Below are 21,978 nucleotides of genomic sequence, written 5' to 3' on the forward strand. Positions count from 1 at the left end.
CATTGCCCTCCAATTGATTAGCGCGGGTTGCAAGAGCACAATATTGTGTATGGGGCACAAATCCCATTAGAAATCCAATTGTTTTTTCCTTTGGTTAGGGGGCCAGTTAAACATGCCGAGAGGCTCTGCAAAATAAGATTGTTTCCGTCCAATTACTCTGTTACTCTATTGCACCATTAAAATGAATGATTACAGCCCAGTCCACAAACTAGATCAGACAGATAGTTGGATTTAAGCCAATTGTGTCTTACTGCGGGAAATCAGCTTAAACTGAAGTCGGCTCATGTGCTCGCCTTTGAATCATCAGCAATCACACAGTTTTACTAGCAGCTTCTATGAATACCTCACAAAACAACAAAATGCTTCAGTTTTATTTACTCCCATTTGATATTCCCAAAACAAGGGCATAAAACAGAAGTTCATTAAGTGTTTGCCAGGAAGAATTAATGTGGCAAACAAGCTTTCAGCAGCACTAAAGATTTCCCTATCCCCATTTTTTTCAGGGAGAGTTAAAGCCATCCTTTCAGATGCAGTTCCGATAGAAATAGAAGAAGTAATCAGTGAAAAATATCCCAGCGTAGTTAGGATCCGTTGAACAGTCTGCAAGATCCTGGTGGGACAAAACAATAAAGTAAGATTAAGATAGATCCAATAATCATAGCTAAATGTTTTGTTCTTTTTTAGTCTTTTAATAAATAATAATAATAATAATAATAATAATAATAATAATAATAATAATAATAATACTTACTGGAGCAGCAACACGAAAATGGTAAGCACTGTCATGGAACGAGCTTACAGGGAGATACCAAATATGATGGAATCCCTGTATAACCAAATGAGAGAGAGAGAGAGAGAGAGAGAGAGAGAGAGAGAGAGAGAGAGGAAGATGATAGGGAATGAAACTTGCATGTATGTCTATTGCTGCAAATGCACATTAGGGAAGTAAGAAGGCAACCATTTCCGTTTGGACATGTAGTCATTGCAAGCAGCACTGTTTCCATTCTGCTGCAGTTCAGTTTTCACCAAATAATACATTATTTGTCTTGCTGTCTACTATTTCACATGTTACATAAGTTATGGTTAGCGCACATAACTTAGGTAGCAATTTACATAACTTACATTCATTTCAATGTAACGGAAACATCGCCACCACGTAAAAAAAGCCATTAATTACATATCATCTGTGCACATCAAGAACAAGAGCAACGTGAATGAATACCAACTGCATTCATTTCATTGACCACAGACAAATACGTAAACTGCAGTAATTTCCGCTTCCTTTCCCATTTTCATCAGAATTCTCTGACATTCCTATTACACATGCGGGAATGCTGCAGTTTCTAAGGCTTTGACCGTTCTGGGGTTTGCCAAGGTCAGAATGAGAATTAGTACTTTATCCTAACTCAAGGGAAACACATCTTGCTTGTTTACAAGCCTTTGTTGTATTATTTCCAAGAGCTGGAGCCTCCCTAGGTTCCAGAAAATATAGCAGCAGTGGGCAGTGCTTCCTTCTAGTTGTTTTTTAACTGTAAGATTAAGTAAATAAAATAAACTCCTTGTATGGAAGAGACAACAGAACTAAGTACCTGTGTAGTTTCTGGAAAGGGTTCCTTCTTATGACGCGTTTGTTGTGGAAGACGAAAGCAAGACTTTCCAAAGGTGATTTTGCATTGAAAGATAATGAGTGGTTCCGTTGTACTTCAAGGAACAAGGATAATATTAAAAGCTGCAAGATTCTATAGTACTGCTTTAAAAAATATACGAAATAAGACCTATGGAGTTTAACAAGCAAAGCACCCAAGGCAAATGTGTGGCTCCATATTGGGAGAGAGAATTCCACTGAAAATCAATGCTAATTCTAACAATATAGCTGCTCAAAATAGTGTACAGCCACGGAAATGGGATCATAGCAATTTGGAAATGTTGAGTTTAAATTATATGGGCCAGTTCATATATGACTGCTTGCATTCCCATTTTGCAGATCAAGTGAATGATCTACTTCCAGGAGTACCATAGCATAGCAGGGGGTAACTCATATCAATAGTGCAAATCAAATTTTGTGAATGTTTGAATGATGGACTTTCAGGGCCAGTTCCACTATTAGACAGAGTGAAGCAGCTGCCTAGGCTGGTGGATTGCTGGAGGATAGGGAGAAGAGGGGGAGATGTTGGAGGACCTCCTATATTAGTCAGCTGCTCGCAGGTTCAGTGGAAGATGCTGTCCCATCATCAGTGATGAGCTGAAGTTAGATTCAACGGCCAGTACACTCAACGTCTGCACTCACGGGGGGTCTCTACTGTAAACATCAGCAGGCAAGCACAACGCATGAATTGGCTCTAAGGACGCAACCCAGCTCCATTAAGGCCAACTGAGGTTTCCAGCAGAATGTGAACCATTAAGGGACATTCATAAATTTCGATTTAGGCTTTCTCATCCTTGCTGTTTCATTAGGATCTGTTAAGATCTGGGCACAATCTTCATTCATACCATATACATAATAACAGATAAGGTGTTTTTAAAAAAAGTTTATCTATAGCAAAATCTGTCTGTGTACTTACTTGATTTCCAGAGAGATTTTCACTATGACAGGTGTGTGTTTGTTAATGGGAACAATGTAACTATAATTTCCAGACCTAAAATAATAAATAGTGACAATGGCATTCAATATTTTGAAATTCTAGGCAAATATCAATAAAAGTGAAAAAAAAAGTCAAATGCTGAGCCAATCTGCTATATGAACTGGAGACTGCAAAGAACAGCCTTAAGCAACCTTATCAACTATTCTAATGGGAAATAGCAATGAACAGTTGCCCAGTAGTATAGCTGGGCAACAATTTCAGTAGGAGGCACTTTGAGACAATCACCTGCACTGCACAGAATAGCAAGGTAGCCTGCTTTTTAAATGGAGGACAGCAGTGAGCAACAGGTAAAATAATTCAGCCATCCTCTTGCAAATTACGATCCAACCTTCAGCAGCAGGTCCCAGGGTGGGTTACAACACTTTAAAATTCAGTATTAAAAACAGCTGAAATAAATGACAGTTGTATGAATGAGCTAGGATGTGAACTGAAAACAAAAGCAAAATTTAGAAAATCTTGCCTTTCTGAAGATTCTGCATCCCCATATGCAGATGGTGATGATGGTGATGATTATCATTATCATTATTATTTATTAAATTTGTATATCGCCCTTCATCCAAAGATCACACGGTGATTTCACAAGATCAGTTTCCTGATCATGCAGTATCACTTTTTTTTGTTCTTAGATGAAAATATTTGCACCATTAATTGTGGAGGCATGACACTATCACCTTACATATGTCTACTCAGAAGTAAGTCTCATTGAATTCAATGGCAATTTACTCCCAGGTATAGAATTGCCCTCTCCAAATAGCTAATCCCTGTTGAGTTAACTATAAGTTATGGTAAGACCAACTGACAGCTAGGGATTCAAAGATCCGTTTTCTCAGTTTCTCATTTTTTCGAATCTGAACTTCAGTTTTCCACATTTCACAGCAACTTGGCAATTTTTAAAAATCCTCATAGAAACTAATGCAAATTCTAATGCAAATTTCTCTTAATAAATACATTTTTATATGTAGTTTTGATCGATGTACCAATTTTCGCAAGCAATTTCCTCTAATCTATGAAATTCTGCAAACAATGGCTGCCTCGAGAATTTCAATGCAAAATTCAGATTAAGCGCAATTGCTGAAGGATAGATGTGTTTCAGTCTGCATATTGTTTCAGAAATTTGTCGAATTTGGCTTTAAGTGCATGCTGAATAAAATTTCCCCTCCATCCCTACTGATTTTTCGCAGCAAAATCCTTAGCTCAACTTAACATATTGAGGCTCTGTGCTGCATTAGACAAAGCGATGTAAGGAAACAATTTTACCCACCCACACTGCAGGTTTTTGCGACAATAACAGCGATCTATTTTTTGTTGCGTCTCTAAGATCTGCATAGAGATGATTGATGTGTCAGTCCCTGAAAGGAAGAAGAATTGTTTTCGTGAGCATAGACACTTGGCATGAAGAAACTTTTTTTTAAAATGCACACACAATAATAATGAAAAGTTTATATGAAAACATTTTGTTACAACCTGCTCCCCTTTCCATTAGCTGCCTTTGCCCTCTGCCCTCACCCTGGCACTCCTTGTGAAAGGCCCTATGAAATAAACTCAGAGTCCTGCAGCGATTTCATGCTCTTTATTGCAGCTTGTAAAACAGTGATTGAATTTCCCCCCAAACCCCAGGCTTTTATATACATTATTTACACAATGAGTCCCGTCTGATTGGCTGATTCTGCTTCCCTCCTGGAGGCTGATTGGTCTTCTCCTGCAGGCCAATCAGTTGTTGCATGCTAGTATCCTACCAGCCTAATAGGCTGATTAACTTCCTCCTGGAGCCTGATTGGTCTTCTCCTGCAAGCCAATCAGTTGTTGCATTCTAGGATCCTACCTGCCTATTGTTCTACGATCCAAGCTTAGTACATAACACCCTATTAATGGTAGTGACTTTGTCTTATGGTTTTCGCATGAAGCAAAAGTCAAGCTTTCAGAAGACATATTAACTTTGAAGAGTCCTCTGGAATTGTAACTCTGATACACACACAATTTCATCCAAATCACACCACATGTGAAAACAACAACGTGGTACCATTTTGAAAACACATGTACAAATTGTGTCAGAAAAAAAGGATGGGACTTAGTGGAGCAATGGGTCAGTGTGCCTGGCTGTTAACCAGATGGTTGGTGGTTCAAGCCCATCCAGCAATGGCTGTGAGCAGGATTCGTGCATTTGAGGGGGTTGGGCTAGATGACCCCTAGGTCCCTTCCAACCCTACAATTCTATGCTTCTATATGAAGGAGCCCCAAGGATTGTTTCAAAAAGTGCAGATTAGGTAGGTTTACCTTTAAATGCAAACTGATTCAAATTTCTCCCCATCCCTGCTGGTAACGGGAGGCAAAAGGAAGAGGTGGAGGAGAACACGACCCATTGAGTCAAGTTGTGGGTGGCATCCCCAGAATAATTATTCACAAAGTGGGTCTAATACATTTCCTCAAAACTATTGATAGGAGGAAATCATAATGGACCACAGAGACTAAGATGCGCCAGCTGTCCTGGCAATGAGCTACAGTGGTTACAGACACTTCAGGTTACAGAGTCCGCTAACCCAAAAATAGTACCTCAGGTTAAGAACTTTGCTTCAGGATGAGAACAGAAATCGCACGACGACGGCAGCGGGAGGCCCCATTAGCTAAAGTGGTACCTCAGGTTAAGAATAGTTTCAGGTTAAGAACGAACCTCCAGAACGATTTAAGTTCTTAACCCGAGGTACCACTGTATACGCATAACTTCTCTAAACTAGATCAACATTTTAAAGTAACCAAAGGGGTTTTGAGGAACTTTATTTTTCAAAGGAAATAAAAAATACTTTACAGTCATTTCCAAGGTCAGGCTTCTCAAACCAGTTGTTTCCTGGCAGTACTTTCCTTTTTGTTCCTGAGGAAAGAATAGAGGGCCTTCACAAACTGAAACAATTATATGACAAAAACAAATACATCAAAATGAGCTTCTGCATGAGTTTTCCAAGCGCAGGTTTGAAGGATGCTTGCAGATGCTCTATTCTGAAGACAGTTCATTTTATGAAAGGGGACTTTTTTCACACTCTAGAGGTCATATTCAGTTTCTCAAGGACCATTCCATTTGGAGAAGAGAATAAGCAAAGGGAATACTGTATACAGTTTGCATTGCAATACTCTGTTTTATTTACAAAAGTATAAAGCGAATTAGTTGTTGAGGGGTACAGCAGCAAGTCCCGGCAGGATGAGCCAGTATCAGCTCCACTGTTAAGTAGAGTGAGATGGTGGCCTCAGACCTTACATGGTGGGGAGGTGGTGGAGAGAACAGAGCTGTGTGTGTCATGTGACCTGCAGTGTGCTCCATAGGCCAGTGTCCTTCAACCTTCGGTCCCCAGGTGTTGTGGGAACTACAACTCCCATCATCCTCAGTTAGTCCACTCAGTTAGTTTAGCCAGTAGTCAGGGGTCAGAGGAGTTATAGCCCCACAACATCTGGAGATCCATAGTTGAAGAATACTGTCCTAAGCTAGCATGCTGTTCTCAGCTACAGTGGGGGAGCAGACTGTCCCTTTATCAGTCTTGAAGTAAGTTTTAGCTACCAGTCTGGCCACTTTCCGGGATATAGAATGGGGTGTGGTTCACCATATTTGCCTCAGATAGCAAAATATATTCAGCCAGCCCCTGGTGCTGGTCTGAAAGCATTATCTGTTCTGGTCACCAACACATCAGCTAAAGCCCAGAGAAAGATAACATGAGTAACTCCTTTTGTGGTCTGTTTTGTTTTTCAGATGGGCCAGCCAGGGAGGCTGCAGAAAGAAAAACACATAATCCACCTTTGAACACCTTGCAGCAGTAAGGTAAGCTGCATACCCCTACCCCCTGAAATTCTCAAGGAATCCTCATGTTCCCTGAGAAAGAAACAGAAAAACTGAAAAATAATCTGTCACAGAGAAATAAAACTTATGAGAAACTGAGAACAGATTTCAGCAAAGTGCTAATTTTGTCTCCACATTATCGTCATTGGGCAAGTGTAGGCACACAGCTACATGGAGAGATCTCTCCTCAGCAACCATTTTCACAATCACTACAATCACAGAAATTGCCACAGAAATTGCCTTCTCGTAAGTAGTAGTAGCAACATCCATTCATGATTTAACTTACTATGTTCCTTTGCCTTCACCTTCTGATAATTTAGGTCTTTTCTTACTGTTTGATGACTTGGACAGCAGTAAGTTTCCTGACAAGGTAAAATGCCACAAAAATTCACTTCAGGAATGACGCCAGTAGGTTTGGGGCTTGAAGACATTGTGCTGTATCTGGTCACTACAGTAGAAGAAATCCATGAGTGACACACATATCACCTTCACCAGTTTTAACATAGCGAAATTTGGGTGTGTCAATACATTCTAAATTTTCAGTTCAAACAGATTTGCTTCTTTTCAACAGTTAATTCATTCTACTTCTGCTCTCTACATTGAGTAGCAGTGCACACCACGACAATGGGAAATTTTGACCCACATACCTGCCTTCAGAAATATTACACAATTGGCATGCCACTTAAGTGAGGGTTCAGTTCTGGGGGGATCCATGCTCAAAGACAACATCATGCAAAGTCAGGAGCTCCCAGAAGCCCTTGGGGGTTTATTGTTTCATTTGTTACTATGTTCAATATTTTTGTGGCTTTATATTGTAAGTGATGTGCCATCTTCCTTACCAGGCTCTGGGATGCTTCCAGAGCCCTCACACCTCCTTCCCAGAGGCTGGTAAGGAAGAAAAACCTGCTGGGAGTCTGGAAAATAAATAAGTGCAAAATAAATAAATGGAAAATAAATAAAAGGAGAGCGGGGAATCGTTTCTCCCAATCTCCCTTTATTTCCTGCCCAGTGCATAAGGTTGCATATGTAAAGTGAGCATAAGTTGTGAGTCTGATGTATAGTGCTGCCCATATATTTCTAAGTGTACTTCTTCAGCCTTATAGCCTAGAAATATGAGGCAATGTCCAATGACGCCTGCCTGTTTGCACAGTAGAATTCCATTTACACTTCCTGTTTCTCTTACTCACCCCCCCAAGATCCCTGCAAACACACCTCAAACATCTGTTCTGAGGGCATCTCCCAACCCCCTGGAGCAGATTTAGGAGGAATGGAAGGCTTTTCAGGACTGAAGAGAGGAGGATAAATCCTGTTGTATGAGAGGATGTCCACTCATGCTCTGCTGGCTCTACCTTATGGGCTTTTTTAAAAAAAACAGCACAATGAAGGTCATGGTTCTGAGGATGCAGAATTCTGTGTCACCTGCCAAATTCCATCAATGTAGGGTACAGTTTTTAGATTTACTCTATTAACATTTTTTCAGCCTCAAATAACAGCGTAAAGCACAGTACCTGTCAAAGTGGTGGGTGGAGGGAGTGTTATCAGACTTGTTGAATTGCTGGGAAAGGTTGATAAAATCACATTAGCATATTAAAAAAAAACCATACAGCTATTACTCTAACACAGCAGCAACAAGGGTCTATAAGCATATTCAAGTATGCTTTGCTAGCACCAAGTGGGAAACACGCACATAAAAGTGGCTGTTCCCAAAGAGTGCAATTGCATCTCCATGGAGGCTTGCCAATCCTTTTCATTTAATGCTTATACGCTTTAAATAGGCTGCTATCTGCCCAACCCCAGAGTATTACAAAGAGCAAACAATTAAAGTTCAAATAAGCGACAAATCAGTTACTTGCCTGCTTGTAGAACTGGCCATGACTGGGTCGGGTATGCTAAGGATATAAATGGTGGCTATCGACAGAACACTGTAACGAGACATGTATTCCATAGATTGACATTTATCATCATATACCAAAAAAAAAAAAGAGTACAGAAGAAGCAAAATCTTTGAAATATCTCCTCCCCATTGTTGAAGTTCTCTTATGAGCCTCAGTTATCATTTATTTCATTAAACCAGTACTTAATATTAGGATCAAAGAAATGAAGTCTGATGGTGTTGATGATTATCACCACCACTTAAATGTGTATGTGTGTGTGTGTTATTCCGTATAACAATAAAAACCATGTTGTTGTTGTTGTTTTACAAAAAGCTTTTATGAATGAACTGATGAAGAAAACAACCAAGTGGTCGTATCCAGTGCTGCTGTTCTGCTTGCACAACAGACTTCCACTTGCACAATTGAATTTCCTCTGCTTTCCTTCTTGCAGCCTTCAAAATCTGGTCCAGAGGGTTGAGGGACCCTCCAGGACAAAATTGATAACACGTGGAGGGGCAGAGAGGAAAAGTAAGTCCCATTGCACTAGTAGAACTTTGCTTGTGCAATGCTGAAATTACATCCCAACATCTCATTAATAATATGCTTTTCTTTACCAGACTGCCATAACTGCAACCAAGGCAATCACAGTTATCTGGAAGATCCTGGAGCTGGACCATGACTGATTTTTCTCTGGAGAACACATCTGAGGAAGAAGGAAGAGAGGAGCATGGGCTTAATCCATAATGCCTATGTGGAGCAGGCAGTGTTCATCATTAGAATATTTTTGTGCGAGTACAGCTCAGAATCAACACTGAAAACTATTCAACTCCTGTTAAAGTTCTTTTGGTACCTCTAGGCAGAAGATCCCACAAGCACTTCTCACTGGGAATAAAAATGCCAGGGGTTGGACCCAGGCTTAAGAATCAACCCACTGAAATCAATGGGCCACAAGTCTAATTTCAGTGGATTTCAGTGGAACTAAGTCTTGACCCAAGCCAGGGGGGCGGGGGGCAGGGGGCGGGAGGCGGGATTGAATAGCAAACCATATGCTGCCCTTTCCTTACATCCAAAATCAGCTGCCTGAGACAACCAATTGCTGAGTTGAGGTGTCTGCAAAAAAATTTGCTCTTTTTAAAAATTATTTGTCCTACCCCCACAGCGTGCAGTTTAGCTCACTTGCTTTAGCAACCTACAATGCATTCTTTTATACATCTGTTTAGAAGTAAGCTGCAGTTTGAAGGTTCCAGGACTGTAGCCCCAGATTCTATTGTCCTACCTAGAAGAGCCAGGATTTGACCTTCTGCATGCAGAGCATGTACCCTTTCCCCAACTTCCCCATGCTTCTTCCTACCTGGAAGAAAGGGGATTTCCAAGTGTGCCCCCCCTTCCTTTTTAAGAGATTATAACCAATTCAACAGGTTTTCTTTTTAAATTGACAGTCTTTTTACCTACACATTGGAGAGTTATTCGCAATCTATGTTCTTACTTTCACTCACCTTTATGGGAGCTGATTTTCTTGATGGTAAACGAGAAGTAGCTTGGCTAAAAATCCTGGAATACATATTTTTTAAAAATGCTTTATTTTGTGAATTCATCGCAGGAAGTGATAAAAAAAGAATATTAGAAGGGAAAATCAACAAGGAGGTGAATCCTGTTGTTAGCTTGCTCAGCTGAATGCCATCAAAGATTGTTTCTCATGCTGAAACATTGGTTAGAATGACAAACCCCAGTAGACCTGAAGGAGCGTCTTCACCCCCATAGTTCTACCCGGACACTGAGGTCCAGCTTTGAGGGCCTTCTAGAGGTTCCCTCACAGAGAGAAGTGAGGTTACAGGGAACCAGGCAGAGGGCCTTCTCAGTAGCGGTGCCCACCCTGTGGAACACTCTCCCACCAGATGTCAAGGAAACAAACAACTATCTGACTTTTAAAAAACATCTGAAGGCAGCCCTGTTTAGGGAAGTTTTTAATGTTTGATGTTTTATTCTGTTTTTAATGTGTTGGGAGCCACCCAGAGTGGTTGGGGAAACCCAGCCAGATGGGCGGGGTATAAATAATAAATATATTATTATTATTATTATTATTATTATTATTATTTCCATGGAAGCTGCAATGGACATTTGGAGTGCATTCCATTTGCATGAAAATAGTATGCGACTAGAAACAGTTTTGCCAAAACAATGGACTCTTCAGAAATCATGAGTATCAAAGGGCAAATCTGAGCATGGCGATAGCTATGGGTGAGTACCAATCCCTGATGCACATTGATGGAAAAGGGTAAGATGTCGCAGAGGTGTCCACTGAACTCCACCACTGATGATATGGCAGAGTACCTGGGGCTGCTAGCGGGTAGTCACTGTAGCTCTCAAAAATGGGGCTTACTGGGCTGAAGCAAGGCTGATAAGGAACCAAAGCCCCAGTCTATTTCCTGTGCCAGGTTGGCACTGCATACCTCTCCAGCCTCAGTTGGGATTGCTCCCTCAACCACCTTACTTTTTTTTTTTTAACTGCTCTGAAACAAGTTGCAGTCTAAACAATAAAACACAAAAATGTTCCTGAAGTATCCAAAACTTGTCGTCCTATGAATTCAGCTCTACCTTTAGATATACAGGCTATGTGTAACATGTTAAGGAAGCTGGTGAATTTGGCTGTGTGCCCTGAGGAGAAATGCAGATACCTTCTTGCGTTCTTTTCACTGGATGTCGTTGACTTCAAGCTGTTTATCTGTTTCAGTCTGGCTAGTTTTTTATTCCACGCTTCCAACTCTTCTATCCGGACTTCAAGATTGTTTGTTAATTTGCAAAGCTGCTTCACTGCACCCACATTCTCCATGAAAATTTGGTCCTTGAAAGAAACACAAAGAATCCCATCAATAAATAAGATGTGAAGAAAGGAATTACCTTAGCTGAGCATCCTAGATGGCTCCCTGAAGGTATTATTTCTGCTTTTTTAAACCACAAAACTCACTCCCCTTCCATTGTATCATGACTAATGATGTGCCAAAGTTTTCCCTAATCTTTTTTTTCCCCCTCTGAAAATGTGACAGAAAAATCGAAGCTTCTTCTGCAGGGGAAGAAAACTTTTGAGAATTTGGAGAGCAGAGGTTGGCACAACACTAAACAAATCACAATTTGCTTTTAAGATCTTGTCGATTTCAAAAGCTCTTCACCGTGCACCAGAGGATATTGCTGTTCAGGAAACACAAGTATAAGCTTTACAATCCTTTCGATACTACCCTTGGCATGGGATTTCTCAGTTCTACCCTAAAGAGAGTTCAAGTGCATGCAATACCAACACCTTTACTCAAAATAGAAAGACCACAAAAATCCCCCCACAACCCCCAAACTGCTGGATCAGTTATGTATGTAAATAATAAAAATAATAAATTATGTGCCATCTGCACTCAATTGCCGGTGAGCACTTGTGCAGGAAAGGCAGTGACTAACAAGAAGACATCATGCAGCACCACGCTAAAACATTTGTTTTAAATTAGTGTTGTGCCTAAACACTAAATAGATCGTGACAGGCATTCGAGGTTTCTGAATGTTTTCCTCCATAAACTGTTTCCCATGGACAGATTCAGAATTCCCTGTCACACGGTACGTTCTGTGCAGATCAGATGGTGCAAACAGACTCAGCTGAACCATTTATCTTGCAAACCCAACACAACTTCCCCAGGGAGAGAAAGACAGATGGAAGAAGAGAGTCCCCTTATGCTATTTCTGAAATGGGAGCTTGGGAAGTATTTGTTTATTTTTTTGCTAAGCAGGATAACAGACACTGAATCAGCTAACACCAGGTCCTCTTTGTGGGCCTTCTATGAGGGGTCCTTGTTTCTTACGTATGAACCGGTCAATTTATATAAACCTGAGAAAGTATTGAGGGAATATGGTTTGAATTTGAATGCATGAAGAAGTGGCCATGCGGCTACATAGTGGAACATGTTCCAAACATGTTCCAGAGTGCACCAGAGTGAGATAGAAAGGAGGGGAGCGAGGGACTGGTAAATCTGCTATTTCTACTCTGTGACACTTTCTCATGAATTCACCTGAAACTCCACTCTGTCCCATTTCCATGTTGATCTGTTGTTGTTTTTTAAATGTGCTTATTGATTTTATTGCATTTATATCCCATCTCTCTTCCAAGGAACTCAAGTTTGCATACAAGGTCCCCTTCTCCCCATTTTATCCCCACAACAACCCTGTGGGGTAGGTTAGGCTGTGAGAGCATGACTGGAACCCAAGGCCACACGACAAACTTCATAAGTGGCCCAACACACTGCGCTACTATCACGCTGGCTCTTCCAGATGCATTTAAAGATATAGTTGTTTCTCTGAAAATAAGCACTTGAGAAATCTTACAATACATCTCTTGAGCTGAGAACTGCCTTGGAATATTTAGGAAGTGCACCGAGTCATTGGCCTTCCAATCTATGCATTTGCCTGGCTAGGGTAAGGTCACTAAGCATAGGCACCTCTTCGGCTTTGCAGCTGGTAACAGTGTGTGTCTACTGGAGGTCCTCTCCACCATGAGCACCTTCCATGGTACAAAGCCTGGGCTGATGCCTCCACAACATCATGTATGGGTGGGTGGGGTTCTCCTCCACAGCTCACCTCATCTTCACAGTCCTTAAAGCCTTGTACTTTCTGTATGCATACATTCTCAGAGTAGTCACAGGTAGGCTAATTTCTGGAGGAACGAGTTCCAAGCGCCTGTTCCTCCTAACCCCACAACAGCTGAAATGGCTTCAGGGGTAGCATACTAGGTACTTGGGATCAGCAGCAGCAGATGTCTCTCTCTCCGGTGTGGTGTACAGCGCAGTCCTAAACACTTAGCACTTACTGTTCACATGGAAGGTCCCTGGTCCAATCTTTGATGGTCATATCAGAATTCACAAAGACTGGATTTCTCAAGCTTCCCTAGAAGGAGCCACACCATTGGCTCAAGCCACATCGTTCCTCTTCACAAATGCAACCACGGGAGTGTGAAAGCAGCTCACACATGACATAAGAATGCTCCCTCAGGATCCTGGCTTTCTTCCTAGATGTTTGTAGGGTTGTGATGGCTTGGGCAAGCTGCCCTTTCATTCCCATTTTTCTTACTCATCACACACACAAACAAACACATTTCTGTACAGAGGTGCAGCCACTCCTATGGTTGAGGGAAGATTTCTACGCAAGGCCCCCAGGATGCTATACTATTTATATCGCTGTATTTCGGCCAACTGCTTTCCCACACTATAACGTGCAAATTGAAAGCTGCCATTCAGCCTTTGAATAAAGCAGTTATTGTTCCATATGTTATTAAGCTGCCACAGTACATTTAAGCCATACAAAACACCATTGTAAATGCCGCACAGAGATGGTCTGGATTTTTTTATGGTGCCCAAATTGTACTGCTGCATATGATATGTAGCATAAACAAAACCTACACAGTTGGGAAAGCCCACACAATCAACAGAGACAAGACATTCCACAATTGGTTCGCTGAAGGGTATCTTCAAAACACTCATGGTCTTGAAGCCATTACATCGATGACATAATCCTCTTGTCCCCTTGCACAGGAGATATGAATCTGATGCCTTCCCAACCGGTCATGCCCAGATCTCCACAAAAGTATAGTTTATATGAGGAGAAGGAGACAGACTGGAGTTTTATTAAGTCACAAGGTCCCGCAGAGTGCCAGAGCTTGCAGCCATTTAAGTGAAACTGTGCAAGTTCATAGTGAAATCCACAAGAGGGGAGGGGCCTGCTAAAAGAAAAAGTTGCAGTGTAGACCATTCCTCTTCTTTTGTACATCCCTCAGGCTGCTGGTGCCTGCTCTTCTGTGGAGGTAGATAGTGCTTTTTTGGCAACATAAGGACTGGCACTCAGATAATTTACATCACTATTAATATGGGGTACACAATATAATGCCCTGTTGTTGGACTACAATCCCCATCATCCCTGACCATTGGCCTTGCTGACTGAGGCTGATGGAAGCTGGAGTCCAGAATCTGTAGGGCACCACATTGGCAACCCCAGGTATATAGTATTAATATTTTCAGAAACAATCAAATTCGGCACATTTTTTTCTGAACGGATGCAAGTATGGTTAACCTATTCCCCTTTGTGAAAATGCTCTTCTCCCATCAGGACCCAGTGATAAGAAAAATACAGGTCTACTTTATCTTGAACAGCCTGAAGAAGGTATCTGAAAGATCCAAATGATGGGGCCTAGCATTTAATTCAAGTTTGCCTTTGGTCCCATTTTATGCCAATGGTGAAGGACTGAGAGTCTTGGAAGTTACTGTATTTTTTGCTCTATAAGACTCACTTTTTCCCTCCTAAAAAGTACAGGGAAATGTGTGTGCTCCTTATGGAGCGAATGCAGGCTGCACAGCTATCACAGAAGCCAGAACAGTAAGAGGAATCTCTGCTTTCACTGCGCAGCGATCCCTCTTGCTGTTCTGGCTTCTGAGATTCAGAATTTTTTTTTTTCCTCCTCCAAAAATTAGGTGTGTCTTGTGGCCTGGTGTGTCTTATAGAGCGAAAAATATGGTACTTCAGCTGGGAACGTTGCCATAACACAAGTTGGCCAAAGGGAGATCCAAATGAAATGAAGGAATAGCTCATTATTACTACTCCCCCCCCAAATGTATATTCTGCTTTTCCTCAAGGAAGCTCAAAGTGGCGTACATGAATCTCTCCCCCCACAACCCCCATTTTATCTTAACCACAATCCTTTGAGCTAGCCAAGTCAATAGAGTGTGCCTGACCTAAGGTCTTCTTGTGCACTGCAAGGCCAAGTTGGGATTTGACCCTGGGTCTCCCCAGTTCAACATTTTGAAGTTGCCTTCTCCCTTTCCCTGCTTGGATGGGACATCTGTTTCTAATCACTGCTGTATTAAAACACAGAACCATCAAAGAGTAGACTATTACTTCTCTAGAAGGTGAATCTCAAAAACGATGTGACTAATCATGAACACTAATTACAGTGAACTTACAACTACTCTTTTTCAAAGCAAGATGGTTTACTGCATTGTAGGAAAATAGAATTACCTTATCAACCATGAGGAAATGATCCACTTTTTCTCCATTTTCACATGTTAAGTCTCCAGTGTCTCTCACAGCTCTTGGCAGAAGTTCCTGAACTTCCTGGGCAATTACTCCTGCTCACAAAAAAATAAGAGAAGGGGTGCAATCGAAAGCAGAACATTTCTCACGGGGGGTTCCTTCTGTAAGCACTCCTTGTTGCTTTACCTAGAAGCTAGAAGTTTTATTTTATTCTTAAGTACTGTAAATATTAATAAACAATGGATTACTGACTGCTATGGAAAACAGGGAGGACCTCCCTCCAAATGGAATGGAGTATCCTGAAAAAGGACATGGTTTATTGATTTGAATCCTTAACAGAAGCATTCTACACTGCAATATTTTGTTGCAGATTCCACTTGTCTAGCTGCAATGCCTGTATGTTGTCCCTGGTATAACCCAGGAGACTATTCCTCCCATTTCAGACCCTTGACCCACCTGCACATTTTGTACCTTATTATTTACTGGAAGACAGAGGCACCCCAATTTTGGAGCACCCTCTCTAAAGAGGTTGACCAGGTATCTACTGTGAGGTGTTTCCTGTGCTAGACAACCCCCTTTTTATTTCCCCCAACTTTCCAGACACTTTTCTGAACTTGCGGCCCTGTGTAAAGATTTGCTGTTGTGTTCACATTTGCATTTTAGGTGTTTCGTTCTTTTGCCCATTGCCCTGGGGATGTGATTGAAGGGCAGTCTAAAAAACACAATACAATGCAATTGATACATTCATTAATTGGATTACTGCGTTAAGTTTGACTGCCAAGGCAAACATTGCAACATTATAAAGGAAGATGATGCTGGCGTGTATTCAAGATTATTATGCCTGAAGACCTGAAAACAACAGATGATTTGATGGAATACCTGTTTCATGGATCTGGTTAATCCCCATAACAGATGCAAACTCGGGCTTGTAGTCGTATTCAACCAGCCGCATCTGTGCTATTCTTCTCAGCTGCTCATGCGTATCAACCTAATTGACCAAAGACAAGGCTTAGCGTGTTAAAATATTTAACACAGTCAAGTCATGTCAAAGGGCTTTCATGTGCACGTGCTTTTGAAGTCTGAGGTGGCCACAGTTAATATGCCTAGTTGTTATTAGGCAGTTTTAATGCCCTGTTTTGTACAAGTACAGAAGTGCTTTCCACTAGTGCAAAACCACCACTGGATGCAACCCAGATACAGTCGTACCTTGGTTCTCAAACGCCTGGTGACTCAAACGTTTTGGCTCCCGAATGCCGCAAACCCAGAAGTGAGTGTTCCGGCTTGCGAACATTTTTTGGAGGCCGAACGTCCAATGCGGCTTCCGAGTGAGTGCAGGAAGCTCCTGCAGCCAATCAGAAGCCATGCCTTAGATTTCTAACGTTTTTGGAAGTCAAATGGACGTCTGGAATGGATTCCATTTGAGAACCAAGGTACGACTGTACAGACTTCAAAATGTAGTCAGGATAGGTTCCTTTAAAAATATATGTGGGGGAACTATATGTTTTAAATGAATGGTGTGGATGTGACCACAAAGAAGGACAACTGAGACATCATTTAAATATAAATTAGTGAATTTAGTACTTTTTGTTCAGTGTCACCTCCCGTTAAAAGGCTCAAGATGGGAAAAGATGGTAGAGCATCTGTCGCATGCAGAAGCTCCCAAGTTGAATGACCAGCATCTCCAGGTAGGCTGGGGGAGATTCCTGCCTTAAACCCTGGAGAGTTGCTGCCAGTCAGTGTAGACAATACTGAGTGAGATGGACCAATAGTCTGACTTCGTATAAGGCAGTTTCTTATGTTCCTCAGTTCCCACTTGATGGAAATGATGGGGGCAACCCCTTCCCCATATAACTGCTGCCAGCCTGAGTTGGCAATACTGACCTAGATGGACAAAATACTTTTATGCCATACAAGGCACCTTCTTATTTTTTCCTTCCTCCCCATCCCTTCTGGCACCCTGCTAGTTTTTTAAGTGATGAGCAAAAGCTATGAAACATCTGGTTACTTCGCAACGCAATGCCTGCCTCTCAGTCGCCGTCTCCATGCGAACATGTGCTGCTGTGTTGGGAAATTACTTCCCTGTCTCGCTCACCTCCTGGATATTCTGTTTGGCTCGCCTGTCAGATGGATGCATGACTGCTCCCATAACTTTCATGTTTCCACAGACAACCAGGGCTTCATCTGGTGCGTCTGTGTTAATTCCCACTCGACCATGGCAAACGGCGGTTTCAGGAACATGTCCTCGCTGCCAAAGTGTATCGCTGTCATTCCCAAACTGTCCAGGGTTAGAGGCCTGAAAACATTTTCAGTTCAGTAGCGTACAAACACAGAACTCGTTTTCTAAGGGGGGGGGGATTAGTACCACGCAAAATACTTCCAGAGAAATGCACCCTCATGCTTCTTTGTGATGCAGCAAAATTAACAGCTGAGTAAAGACAACCTCACCCAAAAGGAGTTGGTGTGTGTTGAAATACTTTAAAGATGCAACAGGGGGCAAGGAAGGGAAGACCTGAAGCAAACATCTGGTCCAAAATCACCTCACTGAATCTTATCAGAGAGGGAAGGGGGGCAGGATGGAGGATGGGATTGGAAGCATCTACTAAAGCAAAGTGACTTTCAAAAGTGCACAACTGATATTAGACAAATCTGGCTAGATAACAAGAAAAGAATCTGCAATAGCATAAATCCCCCAAGGGGGTGTTCTGGGGCATGGCCTGAGCAGGACAGGGCAAGTGTCCCAGAAAACCTGGGACATCCCATTTTTTCCTCTGAAGAGGATGGTGGCCATTTTGGGTGCCATGATCTCAGGCAATTTTCCCCTTTAAAAAACAGCTTTACTGGGCCACAATATTGTGCAGCTTCCCCAAACACACGTATTTGGGCGCCGTGCCCAAAAAAGCACTTTCAGCGGGGATAATCGCAGTGTGAAATTGCACAAGGTCATGGCGTCCAAAATGGCCGCCATCCTTTCACAAGAAAAAGATGGCATCCCAGAAGATGGCGTCCTGGTTTTTGTCTTTGGTGTACCGGAAGGTATGAGAAGAGACTTGCACCTATTCCAAACCCTGTTCAGCTCAGTCAGGTCCTCAAAACTCAGGCCCACCCTCCATGCTGTTTCATCCAGCAATAGCCCCTTGCCAGAGGGTCCTGAATGAAGCTTGGAACAAGGGTAAGAGCATAAATTACACTGGCCTAAATTATGCCCTCTTCCTGTTGTTAGGATTGCTCTGTCACCTGGCAATAAATTTCACTCAACTCAGCCGGACGTAATTCTGAGTAGACATGCCTAGGATTGTGCTGTAAACACTATAACATTTCGCTGGAACATCTTACCATTCAGGGAAGTGGGATGAGAATGCAAAATTAGGGCAGGTGTTCAAAATACGACGAAGCTGAGATTTTAGTGATTTATTAGCGTTTATTTTTAAAAAGATCAGTCAGTATGGAATTCAAGGATTCCCATTTGTATCCAAGCAAAACAGCACCGGGGGAAGCTTTCTTTCTTTTTAACCGTTCTCTGCCATCTGTAAGTATGCGGAGCCAAGCACCTCACAATTAGAGCATGATCTGATATGCCTGTTAACCACAACTCGGTGAGTAGATGGCTGAGTCTTCCCAGTATTGCAGGAAAAGCGGAGCAGAGCTTCTCTCTTACGGGCCTTTGCTGCACATACCAAGTTAAGCAGAGATTTCAGATGCACGAGATCTTATTAAGATTTTAGTCCTCTTCAGGCATTCTTAATTTGTATCTGGGGTGGCAGGACTCTGCATGACACCCCAGCCCCCTCCACCCTGACCTTCCCACATTGAGTGGCATAGTCTGGAGATGGGGGGGGGTGGAACCAAGATCAGCTGTGTGCAGTTAGAATTCCCTCTCACACCATCCCAATCAACGCAGGAAGGTTGTGGTGGGCTGGTAAAGGGGTCAGGCTGAGATATGTGGTCTTGTGCCTCTCCTTGGATGCAAACCAAGAAGGCCTGAAAAGGGCTTTTGTTTACATGGCAGTCGTGGAATTTTTGGATGCTTTTTTAAATTATTTTGCTTTTAGTTTGTTTCTAATTTTTTAAAAAATGCTTTTACTGCATGGTTTTATATAGTTGCAAACTGATGTGATGTATTTCTAGAATGCAGCATTTTTTTTACAAATACATTTTTAAAATGCCAACTTTTGAATGAACATTTGCAACCCACGATTTCGTGGTGATTGAAATAGTAAACACGGGTTATCCTGCTTTTATTCTCCCAAATGTCATGTGAGTTAGCCCAGGCTATGAGACCATTCCAGTTCCAAGCGCTGGATCCACTAGGCAGCCCCTTGTAATTGCAAGGACTTTTTAGCATCCCAACTTTCACAGGAATGAAACATGCTTCCCACTGCAAGCACAAAGATGGGGGAAGGGAGGAAGAGGTGGGGCAAAGAGTGCGAAACCATTACTGCAGCAGCAAAGCCACCCCAGAAATCTCAATAATAATACTGCACAGCTGAGGTGAAGAGCAGTAACAAAACACAGGACAGTATTCGGCACTGGACCTACCCTGACAATGATCCTTTCCGAAACATGAGCAGCCACCAAATAAGGCTGGTCTTGACTGACGGCATACAACCCAGCAACTAACATGAAGTACCTGAATAGAATGTTGTTTTTTTAAATTAGAAAATCATTTCAAGCATTAAAAAAATCACAGACATTGCCAAGAACTCCGGAAACAAAGGGGTATGCGCCTCAAAAACAGAGAAGCTTCCTGTACTCTGTCCAAGACTTACATTACAAGGATGCTAATGCTGTCCAAACCACACCCAAAGTTGGGATTTCCCTTTGAGTAAGGTTGCAGGCTGAAACCCACTTATCTGAAAGTCAATGCTATTGAGTCAATGGCTTCTAAGTAGACATGCTTAGGAGCTTGCCTGACAAAGTCTCTCTCTCTCTGCCCAGCCCCCAGGGGATCCCACACCTGAAGCTGGGGTTTACTTTTGAGTAAACATACTGTGACACACCACCCCAATCTCTGAGCGGTGTGAGATTCCAGGGTCTTGTGTCCTTACCAGGGTCTGTGTTTGGACAATGAGGCACAACAGAGATTGCGATGTCTTTATGATATATGGTTTATTTACACATATGTACAACCCAGGCAGTGGAAGACAGGAGTGCCTGGCGTGCTCTGGTCCAAGGGGTCACGAAGAGTCAGACACGACTAAATGACTAAACAACAACAACCTGAGCCTAGATAGTGAGAACATTCAGATCCCCACATGGTCTTGTCCTTCTACTGCTGTAGCCTTGGATTCCAACAGACCCCCAAACATTGTGTCTGACCTTCTCTGCAGCATGAAACAGATAGCCTACCTCGTGCTCCTCCCCTGTCCAGCTTGCAAAACTGACACCTTTTCCTGTTTGCTTACCTCTTTTTCCACTGCATTCTGCCCCCCACCTTCCTGAAACTCTGGCCTTTTGTCTCTGTTAATTATCTCTCACCTCAGAGAGGGGCTTTCACCATTTGCCACCAGGGCCAGAGAGTCTCTGCTAATGGTCTTCCTTGTGCTCTTTTAATGGTTCATCACTCCAGGCAATGACTTCATCGGGAAGCCAGCCTGGCTCATGTTTTAACATGATTTATATTTTAACATGCTAAATTCAGGCACCCCGGAATTAGAAGTGGGGTCCAGAATTAGAAGGAGACACCAGGCACCCCACAAACTTATAACAAATACATACACTAAGGTTGCAATCCTAAACCCACTTACCTGAGAGTAAGGCCCATTATTTCAATGGAATTTGCTTTAAGTAGACATGTTTAGGATTGTGCTGTAAGGCTGCACATGCCATATACATTAATTACACAATAGATAATCACTGTTCTGAACAGTGGGACTACATGTGCAAAGGTTTACCTGGGTATAAACCCTTCTGCATTGAATGGGACTTCTGAGAAGTAAGTTTCACTGGGTTCAGTGGTGCTTGCAAATTACGTCACAACTTTTCCCATAGATTTTAATAAGCCATGTGGTGTGTGTGGGTGTGTGTGGGTGTGTGTGGGTGTGGGTGTGTGTGTGTACACACACAAATCTATATGAGAGATTTTCGTGGACCAGAAAAAGTAGTAAGATAACAGAGGAGCTGAAGAGTAATGAGCCTTAAAACATAATCACATGGTGAAATGTGTGAAATGCTTGCTGTACCTTTGGTCAGGGTTAGGTTTTCCTTTCTTCCTCATATTATTGGCTGTGGTTTCACTAAAGTGCAATCGTGACAAGGTTACTTTGGTCACCTGGTCTCCTGGCAGATCAACTCTATAGCACAAAAGGGGGAAAGCGCACAGATTTCAGTTTAACTGTTAATTCACAGCAAATTTTCCACAAGGTGCATAATAAGTTAATCTCTCAGTCCTTAACAGAGGTGAGCATTCGCCATCTATGTAGTGCACAGATTTTTTTTAAATAACTTGTAACACACATGCACTTCAAAGAGAGCAACCCCTAATTTGAGGTGGCAGTGATAATAGGTGATTTTGCTCCCCACTTCCCGCACCCCAATTTCCATTGCCTCTCTCAAGTATTCACCTATTTACATTTGTGAAAAGATGTATATT

General features: G+C 42.2%; 1 protein-coding gene across 3 annotated transcripts in view; it reads right to left on the reverse strand.

Moving 5' to 3' along the window:
* Positions 1 to 357: 357 nt before the first annotated feature.
* MYRFL (myelin regulatory factor like) overlaps positions 358 to 21,978 on the reverse strand; it is a 34,822-nt gene continuing 13,201 nt past the window's right edge. For 2 of the 3 annotated variants that reach the window (XM_083699156.1, XM_083699155.1), the window contains exons 9-25: positions 21,569 to 21,679; positions 19,926 to 20,016; positions 17,482 to 17,682; positions 16,269 to 16,377; positions 15,375 to 15,484; positions 11,012 to 11,178; positions 9,833 to 9,887; positions 8,951 to 9,039; positions 8,316 to 8,384; positions 7,971 to 8,017; positions 6,749 to 6,910; positions 5,446 to 5,508; positions 3,904 to 3,991; positions 2,562 to 2,636; positions 1,590 to 1,701; positions 752 to 826; positions 358 to 610 (exon numbers count right to left, since the gene is read on the reverse strand). In XM_083699156.1, coding sequence (XP_083555282.1) covers positions 524 to 610; positions 752 to 826; positions 1,590 to 1,701; positions 2,562 to 2,636; positions 3,904 to 3,991; positions 5,446 to 5,508; positions 6,749 to 6,910; positions 7,971 to 8,017; positions 8,316 to 8,384; positions 8,951 to 9,039; positions 9,833 to 9,887; positions 11,012 to 11,178; positions 15,375 to 15,484; positions 16,269 to 16,377; positions 17,482 to 17,682; positions 19,926 to 20,016; positions 21,569 to 21,679 — 1,711 coding nt within the window. In that variant the 3' untranslated portion in view covers positions 358 to 523. Of the gene's footprint in view, positions 611 to 751; positions 827 to 1,589; positions 1,730 to 2,561; positions 2,637 to 3,903; positions 3,992 to 5,445; positions 5,509 to 6,748; positions 6,911 to 7,970; positions 8,018 to 8,315; positions 8,385 to 8,950; positions 9,040 to 9,832; positions 9,888 to 11,011; positions 11,179 to 15,374; positions 15,485 to 16,268; positions 16,378 to 17,481; positions 17,683 to 19,925; positions 20,017 to 21,568; positions 21,680 to 21,978 lie in introns of those variants that run through there. The other variant, XM_083699157.1, reaches the window with a different exon arrangement.

Source organism: Podarcis gaigeae, assembly GCF_964106915.1.
Source record: "Podarcis gaigeae genome assembly, chromosome: 10".
Taxonomy (NCBI): domain Eukaryota; kingdom Metazoa; phylum Chordata; class Lepidosauria; order Squamata; family Lacertidae; genus Podarcis; species Podarcis gaigeae.